This window comes from Nerophis ophidion, linkage group LG10, assembly GCF_033978795.1.
Source record: "Nerophis ophidion isolate RoL-2023_Sa linkage group LG10, RoL_Noph_v1.0, whole genome shotgun sequence".
NCBI lineage: Eukaryota > Metazoa > Chordata > Actinopteri > Syngnathiformes > Syngnathidae > Nerophis > Nerophis ophidion.
Window position 1 is genome coordinate 47,261,513 of NC_084620.1, and position 27,085 is coordinate 47,288,597.

A 27,085-nucleotide genomic window follows, 5' to 3' on the forward strand; every position below is an offset into this window, starting at 1 on the left:
CATATCAAAGAAGATTATTAAGGACATATCAAAGGACATATTTAAGTACATATCTAAGGACATATTTTAGGACATTTTCAAGGACATATTTAAGTACATAAATAAGGACATATCTAAGGACATATATAAGGGCATATTTGTGGACATATTTAAGAACATATTGAAAGACACATTTAAGGACATATTTGAGGAAATATTTAAAAATATATTTAAGAACATATTTAAGGACATATCTAAGAACATACTTAAGGAGATATTTAAGGACATATTATAACACATTTCAGGACATTAAAAACCATTTAAGGACAAATTAAAAACCACACGTCAAGACGCAGGTGTGAGCAAAGACGTTAATCCGGGGTTCTCAAGGGAGGGAGGTGACGTCACATTTTGAGTTGATAAAAACTTAACTGATGCGTCTTGGACTTGTGCGCATGTGCGGACGCGCTCATGTCGCAGGAGGCGGGGGTGCACCTCCCCCTCGCCGCCGCCGATGGTACGCTCCGTGGCGGATGAGTGCAGCTGAGTGGCGGGCGGCCGGTGGACAGTCTTCTCCGCGCCTCCGCAGCATCTCCGCACCCCGGCGGAACCTTTGCTCGCCATGAGACCCACTTTGGCCGGACTCGTCAAGATGAGCACCATTTGTCGGATGCTACTGGCCACGTGTTTGGGATCCTTTCTTCTCGTCGTCTTTTATTTCCAAAGTATGTTCCAACCAGCCTCAGGTAGGACCGCTCATTTTCGTTTTCTTCTTCTTTTTGTTATTATTATTGTTGTTGTTATAATGATAATTAATATCATTGTTGTTGTTATTGGTCATGCATGTCAATCAACACTTCATCGTCACGTGTTGACACTGATTGTGTTCATTCAAAGATGTGACAAAGACCTGACACGAGCAGGGCGGCGACACTGCTCCTTTTCTATCGATCCCATTAATTGTTGCATTAATATCAACATCAATTCTGATATTGACACTTTTGTTACTTAACGGTTTGCAACATCACGGGATGCCTTTACATTTTTATGTATGTATGTATGTATGTATGTATGTGTATATATATATGTGTGTGTGTGTATATATATATGTATGTATGTATGTGTATATATTTATGTATATATATTTGTATATGTGTATATATTTATATGTATGTATGTATGTACTGTATGAATGTATGTGCATATATATGTGTTTATGTGTATGTATGTATGTATGTATGTATATATATATATATATATATATATATATATATATACCCGGTTTCCATATGAGTTGGGAAATTGTGTAAATATAAACAGAATACAATGATTTGCGAATCATTTTCAACCCATATTCAATTGAATATGCTACAAAGACAACATATTTGCTGTTCAAACTGATAAACATTTTTTTTTTTTTTTTTTTGCAAATAATCATTAATTTTAAAATTTGATTCCAGCAACACGTGACAAAGAGAGTTAGGAAAGGTGGATATAAATACTTAAAAGTTGAGGAATACTCATCAAACACTTATTTGGAACATCCCACAGGTGTGCAGGCTAATTGGGAACAGGTGGGTGCCATGATTGGGTACAAAAACAGCTTCCCAAAAAATGCTCAGTCTTTCACGAGAAAGGATGGGGCGAGGTACACCACTTTGTCCACAACTGCGTGAGCAAATAGTCAAAACATTTTAAGAACAACGTTTCTCAAAGTGCAATTGCAAGAAATTTAGGGATTTCAACATCTACGGTCCACAATATCATAAAAAGGTTCAGAGAATCTGGAGAAATCACTCCACGTAAGCGGCGTGGCCGGAAACCAACATTGAATGACCGTGACCTTCGATCTCTCAGACGGCACTGTATCAAAAACCGACATCAATCTCTAAAGGATATCACCACGTGGGCTCAGGAACACTTCAGAAAACCATTGTCACTATATGAAGTTGGTCGCTACATCTGTAAGTGCAAGTTAAAGTTCTACTATGCAAAGATGGACTGATGCAAAGTGGAAAAGTGTTCTGTGGTCGGACGAGTCCACATTTCAAATTTTTGGGGAAATATTTGAGATACATATATATATATATATATATATATGTATGTATGTATGTATGTATGTATGTATGTGTGTATATTTAGGGGCGGCATGGCGTAGTGGGTAGACTGGCTGTGCCAAAAATCTGAGGGTTGCAGGTTCGCTTCCCACCTATTGACATCCAAATCGCTGCCGTTGTGTCCTTGGGCAGGACACTTCACCCTTGCCCCCGGTGATTGATTGATTGATACTTTTATTAGTAGATTGCACAGTACAGTACATATTCCGTACAATTGACCACTGAATGGTAACACCCGAATAAGTTTTTCAACTTGTTTAAGTCGGGGTCCACGTTAATCAATTCATGGTGAATGAATGATGAATGAATGATTAGTGGTGATCGGAGGGGCCGTAGGCGCAAACTGGCAGCCACGCTTCCGTCAGTCTACCCCAGGGGCAGCTGTGGCTACAAATGTAGCTTACCACCACCAGGTGTGAATGAATGATGGGTTCCCACTTCTCTGTGAGCGCTTTGAGTATCTAACAATAGAAAAGCGCGGTATAAATCTAATCCATTATTATTATTATTATTATTATTATTATATATATGTGATATATACTAGGGGTGTAACGTACACAAAAATTTCGGTTCTGTATTTACCTCGGTTTAGAGGTTAATGTTCGGTGTATTTTCGGTACAGTAAGAAAACAACAAAATATAAACTTTTTGGTTATTTAATCACCAAATTTGCAAAATCTGATGTGAAGTAATGGGAAACTTGGACAGGTCAATAATTCATAATAACATTGCTTTTGATTCAATATTATGTTTTGAGCAAAGACAGTTTGAAAAAAAATAAGACAGCTTTGTTTTATTAGTCATCATTGCAACTTTTTCTAATTTACATTTAACTTTTAAGCTTTTTTTTATTTCTCTTGTTACGTTTTTGTTTATTTTAATAGTATTTTTAGAATGTGCCATGGGCCTTTAAAACATTAGCTTGCGGTCTCCGGGGCATCTAATAAATCTATGGGTAAAAAGCAGAGCCTGGTGACTTATGCGCGTTTATCATAACTCTCTCGCTTTCTCTGTCTCTGCCCCTCCCTCACAAATGCTGCTGCGTGCACAATTTGTTTTGTTTTTAACCCCTTCTTAACCCTGAACGTATATTGAAAATACACGCAACCCTAACTTTAAATGCCGGACATTTGAGGCATTTAAGAAACTCCACCCGGACAGCCCCGCAAAAGAGGACATGTCCGATGAAAAGAGGAGGTATGGTCAGTCTATCGTAGCCCGGTCGCTGCTAGCATGCCGTGTGTTGTGCCCGAAGTAAGAGTGTAAAGGTAATTCTAGGGTGTTGTATTGTGTCTAAATGGCTCTCATAATGTTCAGAAAACACATTGATCATGTTAAATGTACTTAAAAGGAAGTAAAACGGGTCTTCATGCTCTGGCTGTGAAAATATTGGATTGATAATCAATGATTTTTGTGTTGTTGAAATTAATTGATGTGGGAGCAATTAAGGAGAGATTTTCGTGTTGGGAAATATGGATGTGCCATAATTGGTACGTGTTAGTGAGGAGTCTCAATGTGCTCCCTCTACACGTTTTAGGATCCATGCTCGGCTGAATTGTGTCGGACTCGCACTATCTCTGCCAAAAACACGCTCACGCTGATGAGAAGCGGTGAAATATTGTCAGGAGTGAGACCTCGTCTCTCTTCTGGGGAACACATTTTGCATGCATCGTACCTTTTTCATTTCGCTGCTCTTTTTTGTGCTGTCCGACTCAGCTCCAAATGGCCATTGCATCATCTTACACACACACACACACACACACACACACACACACACACACACACACACACACACACACACACACACGCACACTCACCCATGTATACACACACACATTTATACACGTTCACACCCACTTACGCATTTATCCATACACACACACACACTCACCATTGCATACACACACACACACACACACCTTTACACTTTTATACATACACGCACGCATTTATTCACACACTCACACATAGACACAAACAACACACACACACACACACACACACACACTCTCTCACACATTCATACGTACACCCACACACATTCACACACATTCATACACAGACACAGACAACACTGACACAAACACACATTCATAGACACACACACACCTTTACACTTTTATACATACACGCACGCATTTATTCACACACTCACACATAGACACAAACACAGACACACACACACAATGGTCACACACACACTCTCTCACACATTCATACGTACACCCACACACATTCACACACATTCATACACACAGACACAGACAACACTGACACAAACACACATTCATAGACACACACGCACACACAGAGACAGACACACACACACATTCATAAACACACTCACACATTTATACAGGATCACACTTTTATATACACACACATTTACAGTATACACACACACCCAGACAGAGACACACACACATATTCATACACACTCACATATCACACATACAGTATACTCACACACACACAGACACACACACATTCATACACACACTCACACACACACACACACACACACATTTACAGTATACACACACACAGACAGAGACACACACATATTCATACACATTCACATATTTATACACTCACACTTTTATATACACACTCACACACATTTACAGTATACACACACACACATTCAGACACTGACAACACAGACATACACACACACATACACTAATGCGCGCACACACCTTCACACATACACACAGTCACATTCATAGACACACACACTCACACATTTATACATAACACTCTCACATTAATATACACGCTCACACATTTATATACACACACATTTACAGTATACACTCACACATTTATACATACACCCACACACATTCATCCATCCATCCATTTCTACCGCTTATTCCCTTTGGGGTCGCTGGTGCCTATCACAGCTACAATCGGGCGGAAGGTGGTGTACACCCTGGACAAGTCGCCACCTCATCGCAGGGCCCCCACACACAGTCATACACACAAAGACACAGACAACAGACACACACACTCGCACACGTACACTTTCATAGACACACATAGACACACACATTTATACACGCACACACTCACATTCATACAAACACACACACACATTAATTCGCGCACACACCTTCACACATACACAAAGACATAGTCACACACACACAGACACACACATTTATACATATTCACACAAACACTTACACATTTATACATACACTCACACATTTATACACACACACACCTTTATACATACATACACACACACACACGTATATATGCACACCCACGTTCATATACACTCACACATTCATATACATACACACATTTACAGTAAACACATACACACACATTAATCCGCTTACACAACTTCACACATACACATTCATAGACACACACACACTCACAGATTTATACATGCACCCATACACACACTCTCACACACATGTACACGTTCACACATTTATGTAAACACACATTTACAGTATGCACACACTTACATTTATACATTCATAGACACAGACACACATAAACACATTAATGCACACACCTACACACAGACACTTTCATAGACACACACATTTATAAAAAGACACATACTCACACACTCATTAATTTGCACACACACTTTCAAATGTACAGAAAGAAATAATTAAGACACACACACAGACACACACATACACTCATTAATGCACACACCTACACACATACACTTTCATAGACACACACAGACACCATTTTATACAAACACACTCACACGCTCATTAATTCGCACACACAACTTCACACATACACAAAGAAATAATTAATAGACACACACACATACACACATTAACCTACACACAGAAACTTTCATAGACACGCACATTTATACAAACACACACACACACACACTCATTAATTCGCGCACACACCTTCACACATACACAAAGACATACTTAATAGACACAGACACACACACACGCACACATTTATACATACTCCTACACACATTTATACACACACATTCATTTATACACACACTCACACATTTATACACACACATTCATACACACAGACACATACAACTCAGACAAACACACACACATTAATGCTAACACACACCTACACTGACATATTCATAGACACACACAGACACACACACTCACACATTTATAAATACACACACACATTTATACATACTCCTACACACATTTATACACACACACACACATTCATTTATACACACACTCACACATTTATACACACACATTCATACACACAGACACATACAACTCAGACAAACACACACACATTAATGCTAACACACACCTACACTGACATATTCATAGACACACACAGATACAGACACACACACTCACACATTTATAAATACACACACACACATTCATACACAAATAGACACACGCATTAATGCACACACACACCTACATACAGACACATTCATAGACACACACACAGACTCACGCAAACACAGACACACATTCATAGACACACACACAAAGAACACATCCAAGGGACACCTGAGTGCCAGCACCATTGTTACAGTTTCAGATGAAGTCCCTGGCAGCGTCTCCATGGTTATGGCATGTTTAGGGGGGCTGGGAATAATGTCAACTCTCACCTCTCTCCCAGGACTCGCTGAGGTCGTGACCTCTCGCCAAAAAAAGTTTAGCGTGCCAGACACTGACAAAATATTAGACTTGTAGTGGATTCTTATTTCACTAACACTTATGGGCTTCTGTGTTAATCATATGGCATTTATATCACATGTACATTATGCTTTATATCTCAACTACATTATATCACCATTGTTTTATATCTCATCTACATTATATATACATTATGTCATCTAAATTATATCTACATTATGTTTTATATCTTATCTACAATATATCTACAAACCCGTTTCCATATGAGTTGGGAAATTGTGTTAGATGTAAATATAAACGGAATACATCCATCCATCCATTTCTACCGCTTATTCCCTTTCGGGGTCGCGGGGGGCGCTGGCGCCTATCTCAGCTACAATCGGGCGGAAGGCAGGGTACACCCTGGACAAGTCGCCACCTCATCGCAGGGCCAACAATGATTTGCAAATCATTTTCAACCCATATTCAGTTGAATATGCTACCAAGACAACATATTTGATGTTTAAACTGATAAACTTTTTTTTTTTTTTTTGCAAATAATCATTAACTTTAGAATTTGATTCCAGCAACACGTGACAAAGAAGTTGGAAAGGTGGCAATAAATACTGATAAAGTTGAGGAATGCTCATCAAACACTTATTTGGAACATCCCACAGGTGTGCAAGCTAATTGGGAACAGGTGGGTGCCATAATTGGGTATAGAAGCAGCTTCCATGAAATGCTAAGTAATTCACAAACAAGGATGGGGCGAGGGTCACCAATTTGTATTTTACTGAGATTTTAAAAAAATTTAGCTTTCATGCTGGAATTGTTTCATTGAGAAAATAGAATATTACAAAATCTGTCAAAATGTTTTAGTACGGCTTTGGTAAACTATTAATTGAGCATTAGGGCTATAAAATAGTCGAGACGTACTATGCTTCAACATACGCATATTTCAGTGTTCTATTCAAGAAATCCCCAACTGTGTTCTGCTTTTTGAAGAACATTCTGTCATGGGCCGGTCTAAAGAAAGTCATGGGTCATTCAAAAGACGGTCATGGGTTGGTCTAAAGACAGTCATGGTCTGGTCTAAACATATTTGAGTTTATATTTTAGGACATATCTAAGGACATATCAGTGGGAATATTTAAGAACATAATTAAGGACGTAATTAAAGACATATTTAAGGACATATCCAAGGACGTATTTTAGGACATATTTAAAGACATATTGAAGGAAACATTTAAGGACATATCTAAGGGCATAATTAAGGACATATATAAGGACATGTTTTAGGACAGATCTAAGAACATATCTAAATACATCTCTAAGGACATATTTTAGGACATATCTAAAGACTAATCTAAGAACATATTTAAGGACTTATCTAAAGACATCTCTAAAGACATAAGGACATATCTAAGGACATATTTTAGGACATATCTAAACACATACTGAAGGAAAAATTTAAGGAAATATTTAAGGACATATCTAAGGGCATAATTAAGGACATATGTATGGACATGTGTTAGGACATATCTAAGAACATATCTAAAGACATCTCTAAGGACATCTTTTAAGACATATCTAAGGACATATTTAAGAACCTATCTAAAGACGAATCTAAGAACATATTTAAGGACTTATCTAAAGACATCTCTAAGGACATAATTAAGGACATATCTAATTAAAGGTATATTTTAGGACATATTTTAGGACATATCTAAATACATATTTAAGGAAACATTTAAGGAAATATCTAAGGACATATCTAAGGGCATAATTAAAGACATATGTAAGGACATGTGTTAGGACATATCTAAGAACATATCTAAAGACATCTCTAAGGACACATCTAATAACATATCTAAGGTCCTATCTAAATACATATCTAAGAACATATTTAAGGACTTATCTAAAGACATCTCTAAGGACATATTTTAGGATATATCTAAGGACATAATTAAAGACATATCTAAGGACATCTTAGGACATATCTAAGACATATTTAAGGAAACATCTAAGAACATATCTAAAGACATCTCTAAGGACATATTTTAGGATATACCTGAGGATACATCTAAGGACATATTTAAGGACATCTTAGGACATATCTAAAGACATATTTAAAGAAACATTTAAGGAACTATCTAAACATATCTAAAGACATCTCTAAGGACATTTTAGGACATATTTAAGGACCTATTTGAAGACATATCTAAGAACATATTTAAGGACTTATCTAAAGACACATTTAAGAAAACATTTAAGGAAATATCTAAGACCATATTTAAGGACTTATATAAAGACATATTTAAGGAAACATTTAAGGAAATGTCTAAGGACATAATTAAGGACATGTTTTAGGACCTATCTAAGAACATATGTAAAGACATCTCTGAGGACATATTTTAGGATATATCTAAGGACATAATTAAAGACATATCTAAGGACATATTTAAGGACATCTTAGGACATATCTAGGACATATTTAAGGAAATATCTAAGAACATATCTAAAGACATCTCTAAGGACATTTTTTAGGATATACCTGAGGATACATCTAAGGACATATTTAAGGACATCTTAGGACATATCTAAAGACATATTTAAGGAAACATTTAAGGAAATATCTAAAGACATCTCTAAGGACATTTTAGGACATATCTAAGGACAGATTTAAGGACCTATTTAAAGACATATCTAAGAACATATTTAAGGACTTATATAAAGACACATTTAAGAAAACATTTAAGGAAATATCTAAGAACATATTTAAGGACTTATCTAAAGACATATTTAAGGAAATGTCTAAGGACATAATTGAGGACATATCTAAGGACATGTTTTAGGACCTATCTAAGAACATATGTAAAGACATCTCTGAGGACATATTTTAGGATACATCTAAGGACATATCTAAGGATGTATTTAAAGACATATCTAAGAACATATTTAAGGACATATCTAAGAACAAATTTAAGGACTTATATAAAGACATATTTACGAAAACGTTTAAGGAAATATCTAAGGACGTATTTAAGGACCTATCTAAGAACATATTTAAGGACTTATCTAAATACATATTTAAGGAAACATTTAAGGAAATATCTAAGGACATAATTTAGGACATATCTAAGAACATATCTAAAGACATCTCTAAGGACATATTTTAGGATATATCTAAGGACATATCTAAGGATGTATTTAAAGACATATCTAAGAACATATTTGACATATCAAAGGACATATTTAAGTCTTTTACATGTAGAAAAATAAATCATAATATGACAAAAATACAGTGTGTGCATATTTCAGTGTTTTCTATTCAAGAAATCCCCAACTGTGTTCTGCTTTTTGAAGAGTCTGAAATAAAAGTCAAAGTGTTATATTTGCATGAACGTCCATCTCATGTACGACATCGCTCTGCACGCACAACTTCGACTCAGTTTCAGGGAAGTGTGTCGCAAAACAAACAAAACACTGACGGCATAGGCGGGATTTGGAGAAATGGACAATAAAATTGTCCTGTCACCTTTAGTTTGGGTCCTGCAGCTTGTCAGCTTTTGTCCTTTAAAGTCTGACTGCTCTCTCTCGCTCCTTTTTGTGGCCGCTGAGGAAGTTGTTTGCTTTTTCTTCTCAAATGCCTCCGGGTTTTTTTCGGAGTGTATGTGTGTCTGTGTGTGTGTGTGTGTGTGTGTGTGTTTGTGCTTGTGCTGATGCTGCAGAGTCTGCTGAGTTTCATGCCAGCGCACGGAGGGAGTGAGTCCGCCATGAGTTAGGGAACAAAGGACGAGAGAAAAGGATGAGAGTGTGGGAAAGAATGACAGATTCCAGCGTGGAATTTCTACAAGAAACTCCAAATTCCTCACCTGGGTTGCTTGGTTGCAGCGTCGTCACCTGAGTGCGACGGCCGCACTGCCGCCAACACAACAGTTATCGGTACCTGACAACCAAGACGTAGAAACCCTACTTTAGCAGCGAAAAAGAGACAAGGTTTGGATTTAAAGATTGAATCCTTTTAGAGAACTTGACGATTCCGAGTAGCAGTAGAGTGGAGATGCAATTTTTCTTTACATTAAAGCTATTATCATTTATATCTGATTTCTGACACCAAACAACTTCCAAAGTTTGCAGATAAAAAGATATGATCAAAATAGTATCAATCTGCGATTCCTGAGACCTTTTGAGAGATAATCACGTGCCGTAGAGGAGGAAGCACAGATCCCTTCCCCATCAACAACAATGCTAATCAAGCAGACTTTGGGAGAGTCAACAACGATTACTTTGGGACAAATTATGATCCAGAACCTGATATTTTTGAGCCCGAATACAAAGAGGATGAGCAATACATTTTAGAAGTCAATGCTAAACTGATGCACTTTTAATGACATATTTTAGGACATGTCTAAGGATATATCTTAGGTCATATCTTAGGACATATTTAAGGATATATCTTAGGACATATTTAAGGATATATCTTAGGACATATTTAAGGACATATATTTAAGGTTATATCTTAGGACATATCTAAGGACATTTTAGGAAATGTCTAAGGACATACCTAAGGACATGTCTAAGGACATATTTAAGGATATATCTTAGGACATATTTAAGGATATATATTAGGACATATTTAAGGATATATCTTAGGACATATTTAAAGATGTATCTTAGGACATATCTAAAGGTAATATCTAAGGACATATTTTAGGAAATGTCTGAGGAAATATTAAGGACATGTCTAAGGACATATCTTAGGACATATTTAAGGATATATCTTAGGACATATTTAAGGATATATCTTAGGACATATTTAAAGATGTATCTTAGGACATATCTAAAGGTAATATCTAAGGACATATTTTAGGACATGTCTGAGGAAATATTAAGGACATGTCTAAGGACATATTTAAGGATATATCTTAGGACATATTTAAGGATGTATCTTAGGACATATTTTAGGACATAATTAAGGACATATCTAAGGACATATATTTAAGGTCATATGTTAGGACATATCTAAGGACATCTTTTAGGACATGTCTAAGGAAATATTAAGGACGTGTGAGGACATATCAAGGACATATCTAAGAACATATTTAAGGATATATCTTAAGACATATTTAAGGTCATATCTTAGGACATATCTAAAGGTAATATCTAAGGACATGTCTAAGGACATATTTTAGGACATGTCTAAGGACATATTTTAAGACATGTCTAAGGAAATATCTTAGGACATATCTAAGGAAATATTAAGGACACATCTAAGGACATATTTAAGGATATATCTTAGGACATATTTAAGGAAATATCTAAGGACATTTATTTAAGGACATATCTAAGGACATATTTAAGGACTAAGGACATATTTTAGGACATACCTAAGGACATATTTAAGAAGGTGCTAAACATACAAAGTAACCATAATAAAACAAACACTGTAATATTTCCATTCTCGCTGGGATGCCGACCGAGGGTACGCTCACATAATTCCGTTTGGATGAAGATTCATTCACAATCCTTAAAAAAAAGTTTAAGAAAGTCAGTAGTCCGGGCCGACGCAGGCTGCTGGGCCCTCGGGCCCGGGACTACTGCCTTTTTTTCTTCTGCCTCACAGATCTTGGCTGCTGCTAACAAGCATGGCAGGTGATTGGATGATCAATCCCAGCTGGGTAATCCAATCACCTTCCAGCTGTGCGTCGAGGCCGGTCCTTACACACCCCGCTCCGCGGCAGGCCCGCAGACCACGCCCTCCCTCCACAGTACCTTTTTATTGAATACACAGTCATTAATTTACATCACAATTTGGCAAGCGTTTTATTTTGAAGGCGAATTAGGCGATTAATCACACGAGTAATATCTTAAATTTATAGCCCTTTTGATAGCACTTTATTTTGAAGTCAAGTCAGCAGTGTTCTTAGTTTCTTAACCTTTTGGACCTTGGGGCCCAACATTTCCACTACAGAAGGGTCTGGCACACTCTAATATTTTCACTGAATTAGTCATCTCACGTCATATTCAATAATTATATCTAACCGACATAAAGTTTGGAGAAATGACATGAAATCATGTTTTAATCACAAAAGTGATTATTTGTTGAACACTCAAACCTTAGGCTTATGTCAGGCTGATTAGAAAATAAATACTATTATGCAACTAATAATAAATATGTTAATAATGAAACTACAGCTTCACCACTTTAGTCATAATTTTTGTGCTTAAGAAACTTTTCTATGACTTAAACTCTGTTTGATATTGATATTGAAACACAGCAGAGAAATAGATACTGTATGTTTGACAGCCCACCAATGACCCGCCCTATGGTAAAGAAACAGTTTTGACGGGTGTTTGCATTTCTATTATGAGCCACGAATGTGCAGCACTGAACCAAAACATGGCCGCAGATGTGCGACTCGCCCTGACCTCTGGCAAGTGTGCGGGAGACAGAAGTTGTGGTCAGGGTCCTTGGCTCGCGTCGCAAGGCCGCCAAAAAGATGAGATGTACAGATGAATCTTTTCAGTGGAAGACATTTTCTCACAGCGGTTGTCAAGTCAATTCTGACTGAATATCGACCTTGTCAGCACCTGTAGGAGCTGAGTCAGCGTTTAGACGGCACCCTTCCTGAATGACACACATTTATACATTTATACTCACATTTATACATTTATACACACATTTATACATTTATGCTCACATTTATACTCACATTTATACATTTGTACTCACATTTATACTCACATTTATATACGTATGCTCACATTTATACTCACATTTATACATTTAACCTCACATTTATACTCACATTTATACATTTATACTCTCATTTATACTCACATTTATACATTTATATTTACATTTATACTCTCATTTATACATTTATACTCACATTTATACTCATTTATGCTCACATTTATACATTTATACTCACATTTATACATTTATACTCACATTTATACATTTATGCACACATTTATACATTTATGCTCACATTTATACTCACATTTATATTCACATTTATACATTTGTACTCACATTTATACTCACATTTATACATTTATACTCACATTTATACATTTAACCTCACATTAATACTCACATTTATACATTTATACTCTCATTTATACTCTCATTCATACATTTATACTCACATTTATACTCAAATTTATGCTCACATTTATACTCACATTTATACATTTATGCTCACATTTATACTCTCATTTATACATTTATACTCTTTTATACATTTATACTCACATTTATACATTTATGCTCACATTTATACATTTATACACACATTCATACATTTATGCTCACATTTATACTCACATTTATACATTTGTACTCACATTTATACTCACATTTATATATTTACGCTCACATTTATACTCACATTTATACATTTATATTCACATTTATACTCACATTTATACATTTATACTCACATTTATACTCACATTTATATATTTATGCTCACATTTATACTCACATTTATACATTTAACCTCACATTTATACTCACATTTATACATTTATACTCACATTTATACATTTATATTCACATTTATACTCTCATTTATACTCACATTTATACATTTATACTCACATTTATACATTTATGCTCACATTTACACATTTATGCTCACATTTATACATTTATACTCACATTTATACATTTATACTCACATTTATGCATTTATACTCTCATTTATACTCACATTTATACATTTATATTCACATTTATACTCATTTATGCTCACATTTATACATGTATACCCACATTTATACATTTATGCTCTCATTTATACTCTCATTTATACATTTATACTCTCATTTATACTCACATTTATACATTTATGCTCACATTTATACATTTATGCTCACATTTATACTCACATTTATACTCTCATTTATACATTTATACTCTCATTTATACTCATTCATACTCACATTTATACTCTATGCTCACATTTATACATTTATACTCACATTTATACATTTATGCTCACATTTATACTCTCATTTATACATTTATACTCTCATTTTTACATTTATACTCACATTTATACATTTATGCTCACATTTATACATTTATACACACATTTATACATTTATGCTTACATTTATACTCACATTTATACTCACATTTATACATTTGTACTCACATTTGTACTCACATTTATATATTTATGCTCACATTTATACTCACATTTATATATTTATGCTCACATTTATACTCACATTTATACATTTAACCTCACATTTATACATTTAACCTCACATTTATACATTTATACTCACATTTATACATTTATACTCACATTTATACATTTATATTCACATTTATACTCATTTATACATTTATACTCACATTTATACTCACATTTATACTCACATTTATACATTTATGCTCACATTTATACATTTATACTCACATTTATACATTTATACTCACATTTATACATTTATGCTCACATTTATACTCTCATTTATACATTTATACTCACATTCATACATTTATACTCATACTCACGTTTACATTTATACACCCATTTATACATTTATACTCACATTTATACATTTATATTCACATTTATACTCACATTTATACATTTATACTCACATTTATGCTCACATTTATACATTTATGCTCACATTTATACTCACATTTATACATTTATATTCACATTTATACTCACATTTATAGATTTATCTTCACGTTTATAGTCACATTTATACTCATATTTATACATTTATAGTCACATTTATACTTACATTTATACATTTATACTCACATTTGTACATTTATGCTCACATGTATACATTTATGCTCTCATTTATACATTTATTCTCTCATTTATACATTTATACTCACAATTATACATTTATGCTCACATTTATACTCACATTTATACATTTATATTCACATATATACTTACATTTATACTCACATTTATACTCACATTTATACACACTTATACGTTTACACTCACATTTATACTCACATTTTTACACACATTAATACATTTATACTCACATTTATACTCACATTTTTACACACAAATACATTTATACATTTGTACTCACATTTATACATTTATACTCACATTTATACATTCATACTCACATTTATACTCACATTTATACTCATATTTATACACACTTATACGTTATACTCACATTTATACTCACATTTTTACACACTAATACATTTATACTCACATTTATACATTTATAGTCACATTTATACACATTAATACATTTATATTCACATTCATACATTTATACTTACATTTATACCTTTATACTCACATTTATACATTTATGCTCACATTTATACTCTCATTTATACATTTATACTCACATTTATACATTTATACTCACATTTATACATTTATGCTCACATTTATACTCTCATTTACACATTTATACTCACATTTATACATTTATATTCACATTTATACTCTCATTTATACATTTATACTCACATTTATGCTCACATTTATACATTTATACTCACATTCATACATTTATACTCACATTTATACATTTATGCTCACATTTATGCTCACATTTATGCTCACATTTATACTCTCATTTATACTCACATTTATACATTTATACACACATTAATACATTTATACTCACATTTATACTCACATTTATACATTTGTGCTCACATTTATACTCACATTTATATATTTATGCTCACATTTATACTCACATTTATACATTTATACTCTCATTTATACTCACATTTATACATTTATATTCACATTTATACTCTCATTTATACATTTATACTCACATTTATGCTCACATTTATACATTTATGCTCACATTTATACTCTCATTTATACATTTATACTCACATTTATACATTTATACCCACATTTATACATTTATGCTCAGATTTATACATTTATACACACATTTATACATTTATGCTCACATTTATACTCACATTTATACATTTATACTCACATTTATACTCACATTTATACATTTATACATTTATGCTCACATTTATACTCACATTTATACATTTATACTCACATTTATACTCTCATTTATACTCACATTTATACATTTATACTCTCATTTATACTCTCATTTATACTCACATTTATACTCTCATTTATAAATTGATACTCACATTCATACATTTATACTCATGCTCACGTTTACATTTATACACACATTTATACATTTATACTCACATTTATACATTTATATTCACATTTATACTCACATTTATACATTTATACTCACATTTATGCTCACATTTATACATTTATGCTCACATTTATACATTTATATTCACATTTATACTCACATTTATAGATTTATCCTCACGTTTATAGTCACATTTATACTCATATTTATACATTTATAGTCACATTTATACTTACATTTATACATTTATACTCACATTTGTACATTTATGCTCACATGTATACATTTATGCTCACATTTATACTCGCATTTATAGATTTATACTCACAATTATACATTTATACTCACATGTATACAGTACATTTATGCTCTCATTTATACATTTATTCTCTCATTTATACATTTATACTCACAATTATACATTTATGATCACATTTATACTCACATTTATACATTTATATTCACATATATACTTACATTTATACTCACATTTATACTCACATTTATACACACTTATACGTTTACACTCACATTTATACTCACATTTTTACACACAATACATTTATACTCACATTTATACTCACATTTTTACACACAAATACATTTATACATTTATACTCACATTTATACATTTATACTCACATTTATACATTTATACTCACATTTATACACACATTTATACTCATATTTATACACACTTATACGTTATACTCACATTTATACTCACATTTTTACACACTAATACATTTATACTCACATTCATACTCACATTTATACATTTATACTCACATTTATACACACATTAATACATTTATATTCACATTCATACATTTATACTTACATTTATACCTTTATACTCACATTTATACATTTATGCTCACATTTATACTCTCATTTATACATTTATACTCACATTTATACATTTATGCTTACATTTATACTCTCATTTATACATTTATACTCACATTTATACATTTATATTCACATTTATACTCTCATTTATACATTTATACTCACATTTATACTCACATTTATACATTTATACTCACATTTATACATTTATGCTCACATTTATACTCTCATTTATACTCACATTTATACATTTATACACACATTTATACATTTATACTCACATTTATACTCCCATTTATACATCTGTGCTCACATTTATACTCTCATTTATACTCATATTTATACATTTATACACACATTTATACATTTATACTCACATTTATACTCCCATTTATACATCTGTGCTCACATTTATACTCACATTTATATATTTATGCTCACATTTATACTCACATTTATACATTTATACTCTCATTTATACTCACATTTATACATTTATACTCTCATTTATACATTTATACTCACATTTATGCTCACATTTATACATATATACTCACATTTATACATTTATACTCACATTTATACATTTATGCTCACATTTATACTCTCATTTATACATTTATACTCACATTTATACATTTATACTCACATTTATACATTTATGCTCAGATTTATACATTTATACACACATTTATACATTTGTGCTCACATTTATACTCACATTTATACATTTGTACTCACATTTATACTCACATTTATATATTTATACTCACATTTATACATTTAACCTCACTTTTATACTCACATTTATACATTTATACTCACATTTATACTCTCATTTATACTCTCATTTATACTCACATTTATACTCACATTTATACATTTATACTCACATTTATGCTCACATTTATACATTTATACTCACATTTATACATTTATGCTCACATTTATACATTTATACTCACATTTATACATTTATGCTCACATTTATAATCTCATTTATACATTTATACTCACATTTATACATTTATACTCACATTTACACATTTATACTCACATTCATACATTTATACTCATACTCACGTTTACATTTATACACACATTTATACATTTATAATCACATTTATACATTTATATTCACATTTATACTCACATTTATACTCACATTTATGCTCACATTTATACATTTATGCTCATTTATACTCACATTTATACATTTATATTCACATTTATACTCAAATATATACATTTATACTCCCATTTATACTCATATTCATACATTTATTGTCACATTTATACTCACATTTATACATTTATACTCACATTTGTACATTTATGCTCACATGTTTACATTTATGCTAACATTTATACTCGCATTTATAGATTTATACTCACAATTATACATTTATACTCACATGTATACAGTACATTTATGCTCGCATTTATAAATTTATTCTCTCATACATTTATACTCACAATTATACATTTATGCTCACATTTATACTCACATTTATACATTTATATTCACATATATACTTACATTTATACTCACATTTATATTCACATATATACTTACATTTATACTCACATTTATACACTTATACTCACATTTATACATACATTTATACTCACATTTATACACACTTATACGTTTATACTCACATTTATACTCACATTTTTACACACATTAATACTCACATTTTTACACACAAATACATTTATACTCACATTTATACATTTATACTCACATTTATACATTTATACTAACATTTATACACACATTTATACTCATATTTATACACACTTATACGTTATACTCACATTTATACTCACATTTTTACACACTAATACATTTATACTCACATTCATACTCACATTTATACATTTATACTCACATTTATACTCACATTTATACACACATTAATACATTTATATTCACATTCATACATTTACACTTACATTTATACCTTTATATTCACATTAATGCATACATTTATACAATTTTACACACATAGTCACTTTTATACATTTATGCACACATTTGTACACACATTTATACTCACATTTATACATTTACACTCACATTTTTTACACACATTTACACTCACATTTATACATCTGCAAATTTAACATCTACAAAAGTAAAACAAAAAATAAAGCACCCCTACATCTCTGGGTTCTTTTATATTATTTAATTTCCATTCATGGCAATGTGGCTAATCCTATTTCAGATACACAAAACTATAAAATATACACAAAACAATAAAGCCACAGTAGTAGAATAAATGAACAACTGTTGTGTGTCTGTTCAGGGAATCATTTTCTGAGAAGTAAACTGTAACGTCTCGTTTTCATTTTTGCAAAGTGGTCAATCACTCTGGACAGACATGGAAATATTACAGTAACTGTCATACAGTTGACCAGTGGTTCCCAACTGCTGGGTCGTGACATAAAAGTGGATTGTGTGTCATTTTCAGTGAGTCACAGTCAGATGTGTGCATGAAAAAAAAAAGTTTAGGGAGAAAAAAAATGAAATTGTGGCAACAAAACCAGATTATTTAAGCCTTTTTTCTAGTGACTATTAGTGAGTATTTTAGCAAAAGGCAAACCGACTAACAAGTTGGAGGTGGACTCAGGAAAGACATGGAAATATATTTAAAAAAAATCTAAATGGGGCAACAAAACCCAATATTTTTAGCCATCTTTCTGAAAACAAATACAGAAATGTTACTATTTTTTCTGGAAACAAAACCAGATGCTTTAGCCGTAGCCATTTTTCTGGTGACAAAACAAGATTATTTTAGTCAAAGTCGCACCGATTAACAAGACAAGTCTACTGTGCTATTTTTCTGTGAAATAAACTTGAATGATTTAAAAATGTGGCTCACGACTTGATGATATGGAAACATGTTTTTCTTCCTGAAGATAAACCATTTGAGAAGCACTCAACTCACACATGCTTACTCCAAATCATCATGCAGACAATAACCAACATTATATTTCATGTTCATTGGAAATTCCCCCGACAGCTCGTACAGCAAATGAATATGTTTGTCTTGATACAAGGAATAACGTTAGCAAACTTAGCATCAATTTAAGAATATTATGTTGCCTAGCTAGCTAGGACTTCACTTACATCTCTCATTCCTGCTGCTTCCTCTCTGCTGCGGGCAAATAACTTTCTGATATCCGTCTAGGAGTTACAGTTTGAGTCAAATCAAAATCAAAATAATGTAATTAACAAATTGTTGTTGGCTAACGTTACCTACCTCAGCAGTGATTCGCATCGCCTCTCTCTCTCTCTCTCTCTCGCACATACTAAGTAGTATGTGCGCCGTTGTCTATGTTATGTAGACTTAAAACTCTGAAGCGTTTTCTTTTTTATTGGTGAAATTTTTACTGGGGCACTGCAGATCAACAGTGGGGCACGTGCCCCACTGAAATATGTCTGGCGACGCCCCTGACTCAAATGTATACATTTATACTTACATTTATACCCATATTTAACACATTTATACTTACATTTATAAACACATTTTTACATTTATACACACATTTATACAATTATAGACACATTTACACTGACATTTATAGTCACATATACTTATATTTATACTCACATATGTGTTTATACACACATTTATACTTTTCGAATCACATTTATGTATTAACACACAGATTTATAAATTTATACTCACATGTATACACACATTTATACATTTATAATCACATGTATGCATTTATATTTATACATAAATACTCACATGTATGTATTTATACACACACTTATACTCAAACTTATACACATGTGCACAAACATTTATACATTTATAATCACATTTATACTTACATTTATGCATTTATACTTATACATTTATACACACATTTATACAGACATTTATAGACACATGTATGCACCAGCGTGGTCAGAGCTGGGGCCAAGCTGGGTGAAGTGTCTGGCCTGAGGGCACAAGGGCGGTGACTGGCATGGAGGAAGTCGGGTTTGAGCCACCAACACTCTGGTTTATAGACATCTTTTTTTCTTCACAGTTTCCAGAGAGCCAGTAAAAAAAACAAAATGTCTCCACAATGCACTCTGGACAAGAACGCCTGAGCTCTTAAAACCTGCTCAATTTTAGACTCCAGCAAGCATCTTCACTTTAGGGTTTTCATTGTTTTTGACCCATTTTCTGTCAGAAGGAGACTTGGGAGGTATCTTTGCAGTGCGGAATGCTGCATTTTGCCTTTAAGGACAGTTTAATTTCAGGGCATTAAGAGCCGTGGATGACTTGGTTTACACTCGGAGTGCCGTGTAGAAGGCTGCAATGTTACCTGAAACAACAACTGGCATAAAATTATTTAATCGCTGAAGAATTTGCTCCATTCTGCTACGTTGGTAGCAGAAAGTGAGTGCAATACTTGTCTGCTACCAGCAGAGGCACTAGTCTGTGGTTTGCCTTCTAAAGGAAAACTTGTGGCAACATTTTTCATACTCGCTTTAAGGGGTACTGCTTTTTTCCGGTCCTTATAAAAGACAAGAGTACATGTTTATTTTAATAATTAATACATAACAAACTAACAGGCACATTCATAATAACATGTGACTCCTGTTTTTGAGCCTGAATATAAGGAGGATGTAGTACACAATTTGGAAGCTGTGTGCTAAACAGCTTTAGTCAAAAACCAGGCATCATTTAACAGTATTTGTAGGTGCTAAACAAGATATAAAAACATAATAAAACAATCACTTACCGTACAATGTCTGCTCTCACTGGGAAAAAAGACTGATGGAATGGTTGTATCTTCCCATAGACATTAACAGTTCATTGTAATCCTCACAATGTCAAGTATTGGTGGTGACAAACCCTGAGATGCAGAGACGGCAGGCTTGATACAGGAAGACATGATTTTTAATGTCCAAAAAATGCAGGAAAAACACAAACCAGGAGACAGGAAATAGGACACCAGGAAAACAGGTGAACTGGAAAAAGCGAACATGAACCAGCAAATAGGAAACAATACAACTGGAGACAGCAACCAGCAAACAGTCCACGGCATACAGGAAACGGCTTACAATTCTCCGGCACTGAATGGAGGGCAAGGCAGGTATAAATAGCAGCCGACTGATTGAAACCAGGTGTGGCCAGGTGCCAATTAGGCGCAACTGACGGGAAACAGCGCTCAGGGAGACAAGCAGCAAACTGAACAAAAATAAGAGTGCTGACAGGAAATAAAACACACAGAAGAAAAAACAAAACATAACTAAACTGTCAGTGACCACCCTGACAGTAGTCCCTCTTCCGATAACGGATACCAAATTCCAAAGTCACAGGAGGGCGGAGGGAGGACAAGGTGGTGGGCCACCATGCCAGGTGTCCCCACAATCAGCGGGGAAGAGTCAGGTGGCGATGGCGAGTTGAACGCCGTTGCAATTGGTGAGGCGGTCGCCCATGGAATGGTCACATCCGTGGCCGACGAGAGGGCCACGGATGTGTTTTTGGTAACACTTAAGTATGGAAAACACATTCTAAGTAACAAAGACTTAATTTGGAATTATTTGGTTAGGGTTAGAGGGTTAGGGTTATAATGTGGCCAGGCATTAATAAGTACTTAATGATGACTAGTTAAGAGCCAATATGTTACTAATTTGCATGTTAATAAGCAACAATAATGTATGGTGATTACGTTCCCCATACTCAAGTGTTACCATGTTTTTTTTACTGGTCACAAAATGAACCGTGTATGAACATCACCTTGTTCAAATAACAAAACCAACACAGTGCATAAACTCACAACAAATTACACACCCGCAAATCAGTGTTGCCGTATCCGTAATACGCCGATAGGGAGAAGTTTTTATTGACACGATGAGACGGGTGTGTTTTTACCTCCGCCGAACCCCTAAGGCCGACTCACCGAACCCCTAGGGTTCGATCAAACCCAGGTTAAGAACCACTGAATACAATGTCGTCAGCGTGGGCGGAGCCAGTAGAACAGGCGGCTCGTCTGCTGGCGTGGACGGAGCCAGAAGAGCAGACTGCTTGTCTGCCGGTTTGGGCGGAGCCAGAGGAGCAGGTAGCTCGTCTCCCGCCATGGGCAGAGCCAGAGGAGCAGACGGCTCGTCTGCCGGCGTGGGCAGAGCCAGAGGAGCAGGCAGCTCGTCTCCCGGCATGGGCAGAGTCATAGGAGCAGGTGGTTCGTCTGCCGGCGTGGGCGGGCCCACCAGGGTTGATGTTGGCGTCCACAGGCCTACTGGGGTGGATGGCAGCATCCACACGCCTACTGGGGTGGATGGCGGCGTCCACAGGCCCACCTGGGTTAAAAGTAGCAGTGTCTCCCCAGCTCCACAGCTAGTCATAGCCCCCCACCAAAGAATGGATCCAAGACGTCCCCACATAGGCCCAGAGACGACAGGGATGAGTGTGAGGAGGCTTGAAACGCTGCCAAAGCTCTCGATTCGGCCAACAGGGCCAGAATCCTGTCAAGCCTCTCCGCCATAGAAATCTCCGCGGGGTTCGTATTTGGCTGGAGTATTCTGCCAAGTAGTGGCGGTGACGAACCCCAAGATGCAGAGATGGCAGGCTTGATACAGCAAGACATGATTTTGAATGTACAAAAAAATGCAGGGAAAACACAAACCAGTAACCAGGAGATAGAAAACAGGTGAACTGAAAACTGCGAACAGGAAACAAGAAATCGGAAGACGGCAACCAGCAAACAGTCCACAGTATACAGGAAAACAGCTTACAATCATCATCATCGGCGGTCACTCGAACGAGTATTACGATCCTCCTGGCAGGGGTGTATCCCTTAATGGAGGATGCCTGTGCGTGACTCAGTTTAACCTGGAGAGACTGGTGCACAGACAGTCACCACACCATCCTTGACAGAATCGGGTCAGGGTCCAGTGGCATGGAGTCCAAGACGACTGGGGACCCTTTTCTGCTGCAGCCTTCTCCCGCCATTGCAGCTGTTGTGGTAGATCTTAAAAATATCGTCTTCCGCCTGCTCCGCCGTTGAGTTCTTCACCGTATCCCTAGCTAGGGGGCAGTCAGGTACGAGGCCTTTGCCAAGGGCCACCTGGGTTAACAGTAGTAAAGGGGTTAACCTCCTAGTGCCCCAAGACCCCTTAGAGGAGCTTCCACTGCCGGATGCACTTTAACGTCAGAAAAATAATAAAAGTAGTTTAGTTCGTCCATTGCTTGTTTATTTGTAAAATAATTCGAAGTTTCATAATGAGAGACCCTGAAACAGATTATTTGTATTCACGACCACGTCTTCCGAAGGGATTGTGCGTTTGACCTTTTGGGTTTCTGTTGTCCCTGGAGTTGCCACATCACTTCCAGCGAGTGTTGACAGTGTGGGTCCTGGGTTGCCAGATGTAGACAGCACGGTGCAGGAGACGTGAATCACGGCTTTAATTAAGAGGAAGGAGTGCCAAGCCATGCCTCATTAAACGGCGGCTAGAGGAACATTCAAACTCAAGTTAGCTACTGGGAGACTTTACAGAAGAACTGGGACTGAAAAGTATTCCTTGTCCTCGGGAGACTTTACAGAACTGGGACTGGACACTATTCTTTGTCCTTGGGAAGTTTTACAGAAGAACTGGGACTGGACACTATTCCTTGTCCTTGGGAGACTTTACAGAAGAACTGGGACTGGACACTATTCCTTGTCCTCGGGAGACTATTAAAAACTGGGACTGGACACTATTCCTTGTCCTTGAGAGACTTTACAGAAGAACTGGGACTGAACACTATTCCTTGTCCTCGGGAGATTTTACAGAGGAACTGGGACTGAACATTCTTTCTTGTCCTTGGGAGACTTTAGAGAAGAACTGGGACTGAACACTATTCCTTGTCCTTGAGAGACTTTACAGAAGAACTGGGACTGGACACTATTCTTTGTCCTCAGGAAACTTTACAGAACTGGGACTGGACACTCTTCCTTGTCCTCAGGAGACTTTACAGAAGAACTTGGACTGTACACTATTCCTGTCCTCGGGAGACTTTACAGAACTGGGACTGGACACTGTTACTTGTCCTTGGGAGACTTTACAGAAGAACTGGGACTGGACACTATTCCTTGTCCTTGGGAGACTTTACAGAAGAACTGGGACTGGACACTATTCCTTGTCCTCGGGAGACTATTAAAAACTGGGACTGGACACTATTCCTTGTCCTTGAGAGACTTTACAGAAGAACTGGGACTGAACACTATTCCTTGTCCTCGGGAGATTTTACAGAGGAACTGGGACTGAACATTCTTTCTTGTCCTTGGGAGACTTTAGAGAAGAACTGGGACTGAACACTATTCCTTGTCCTTGAGAGACTTTACAGAAGAACTGGGACTGGACACTATTCTTTGCCCTCAGGAAACTTTACAGAACTGGGACTGGACACTCTTCCTTGTCCTCAGGAGACTTTACAGAAGAACTTGGACTGTACACTATTCCTGTCCTCGGGAGACTTTACAGAACTGGGACTGGACACTGTTACTTGTCCTCGGGAGACTTTACAGAAGAACTGGGACTGAACACTATTCCTTGTCCTTGGGAAACTTTACAGAAGAACTGGGACTGAACATTATTCCTTGTCCTCGGGAGACTTTACAGAAGAACTGGGACTGAACATTCTTCCTTGTCCTTGGGAGACTTTACAGAAGAACTGGGACTGGACACTCTTCCTTGTCCTCAGGAGACTTTACAGAAGGACTGGGAAAGGACACTATTCCTTGTCCTCGGGAAACTTTACAGAACTGGGACTGGACACTTTTCCTTGTCCTTGGGAGACTTTACAGAAGAACTGGGACTGAACATTCGTCCTTGTCCTTGGGAGACTTTAGAGAAGAACTGGGACTGGACACTATTCTTTGTCCTTGAGAGACATTACAGAAGAAATGGGACTGGACACTATTCCTTGTCCTCAGAGCACTTTACAGATGAACTGGGACTGAACATTCTTCCTTGTCCTCAGGAGACGTTACAGAAGAACCGGGACTGGACATTCTTCATTGTCCTTGGGAGACTTTACAGAAGAACTGAGACTGGACACTGTTCCTTGTCCTCAGGTCCCTGTAAACTTGAACTTTTCCCACTAAGGACAAGAACTAACAGATACATGCTAGTAGTCTTTGGTCTTCCAGACGTTTGCTGTACAAATGTGTGTGTTTGTGCGTACGTGTGTTGCAGTTACAACTTTCAATGGTCGTGGTGGTTTTCAGTGGTCCCCTTTTTACCACGTTCAGTTTGCAGTTCTGCTACATCTCTGCAGCGTTAAAGTTCAAACTTACCACACAGCTCTAAATTGCAGTAGAACTTTGCATAGGTCATGAAGATTG

At 35.4% G+C, this 27,085-nt stretch overlaps 1 protein-coding gene across 1 annotated transcript in view; it reads left to right on the top strand.

Moving 5' to 3' along the window:
* The first annotated feature begins 462 nt into the window (after nucleotides 1–462).
* chst11 (carbohydrate (chondroitin 4) sulfotransferase 11) overlaps nucleotides 463–27,085 on the top strand; it is an 86,377-nt gene continuing 59,754 nt past the window's right edge. Inside the window, exon 1 of the mRNA XM_061913958.1 lies at nucleotides 463–725. Within this exon, the coding sequence (XP_061769942.1) occupies nucleotides 602–725 (124 nt within the window). The 5' untranslated portion in view covers nucleotides 463–601. The remainder of the gene's footprint in view (nucleotides 726–27,085) is intronic.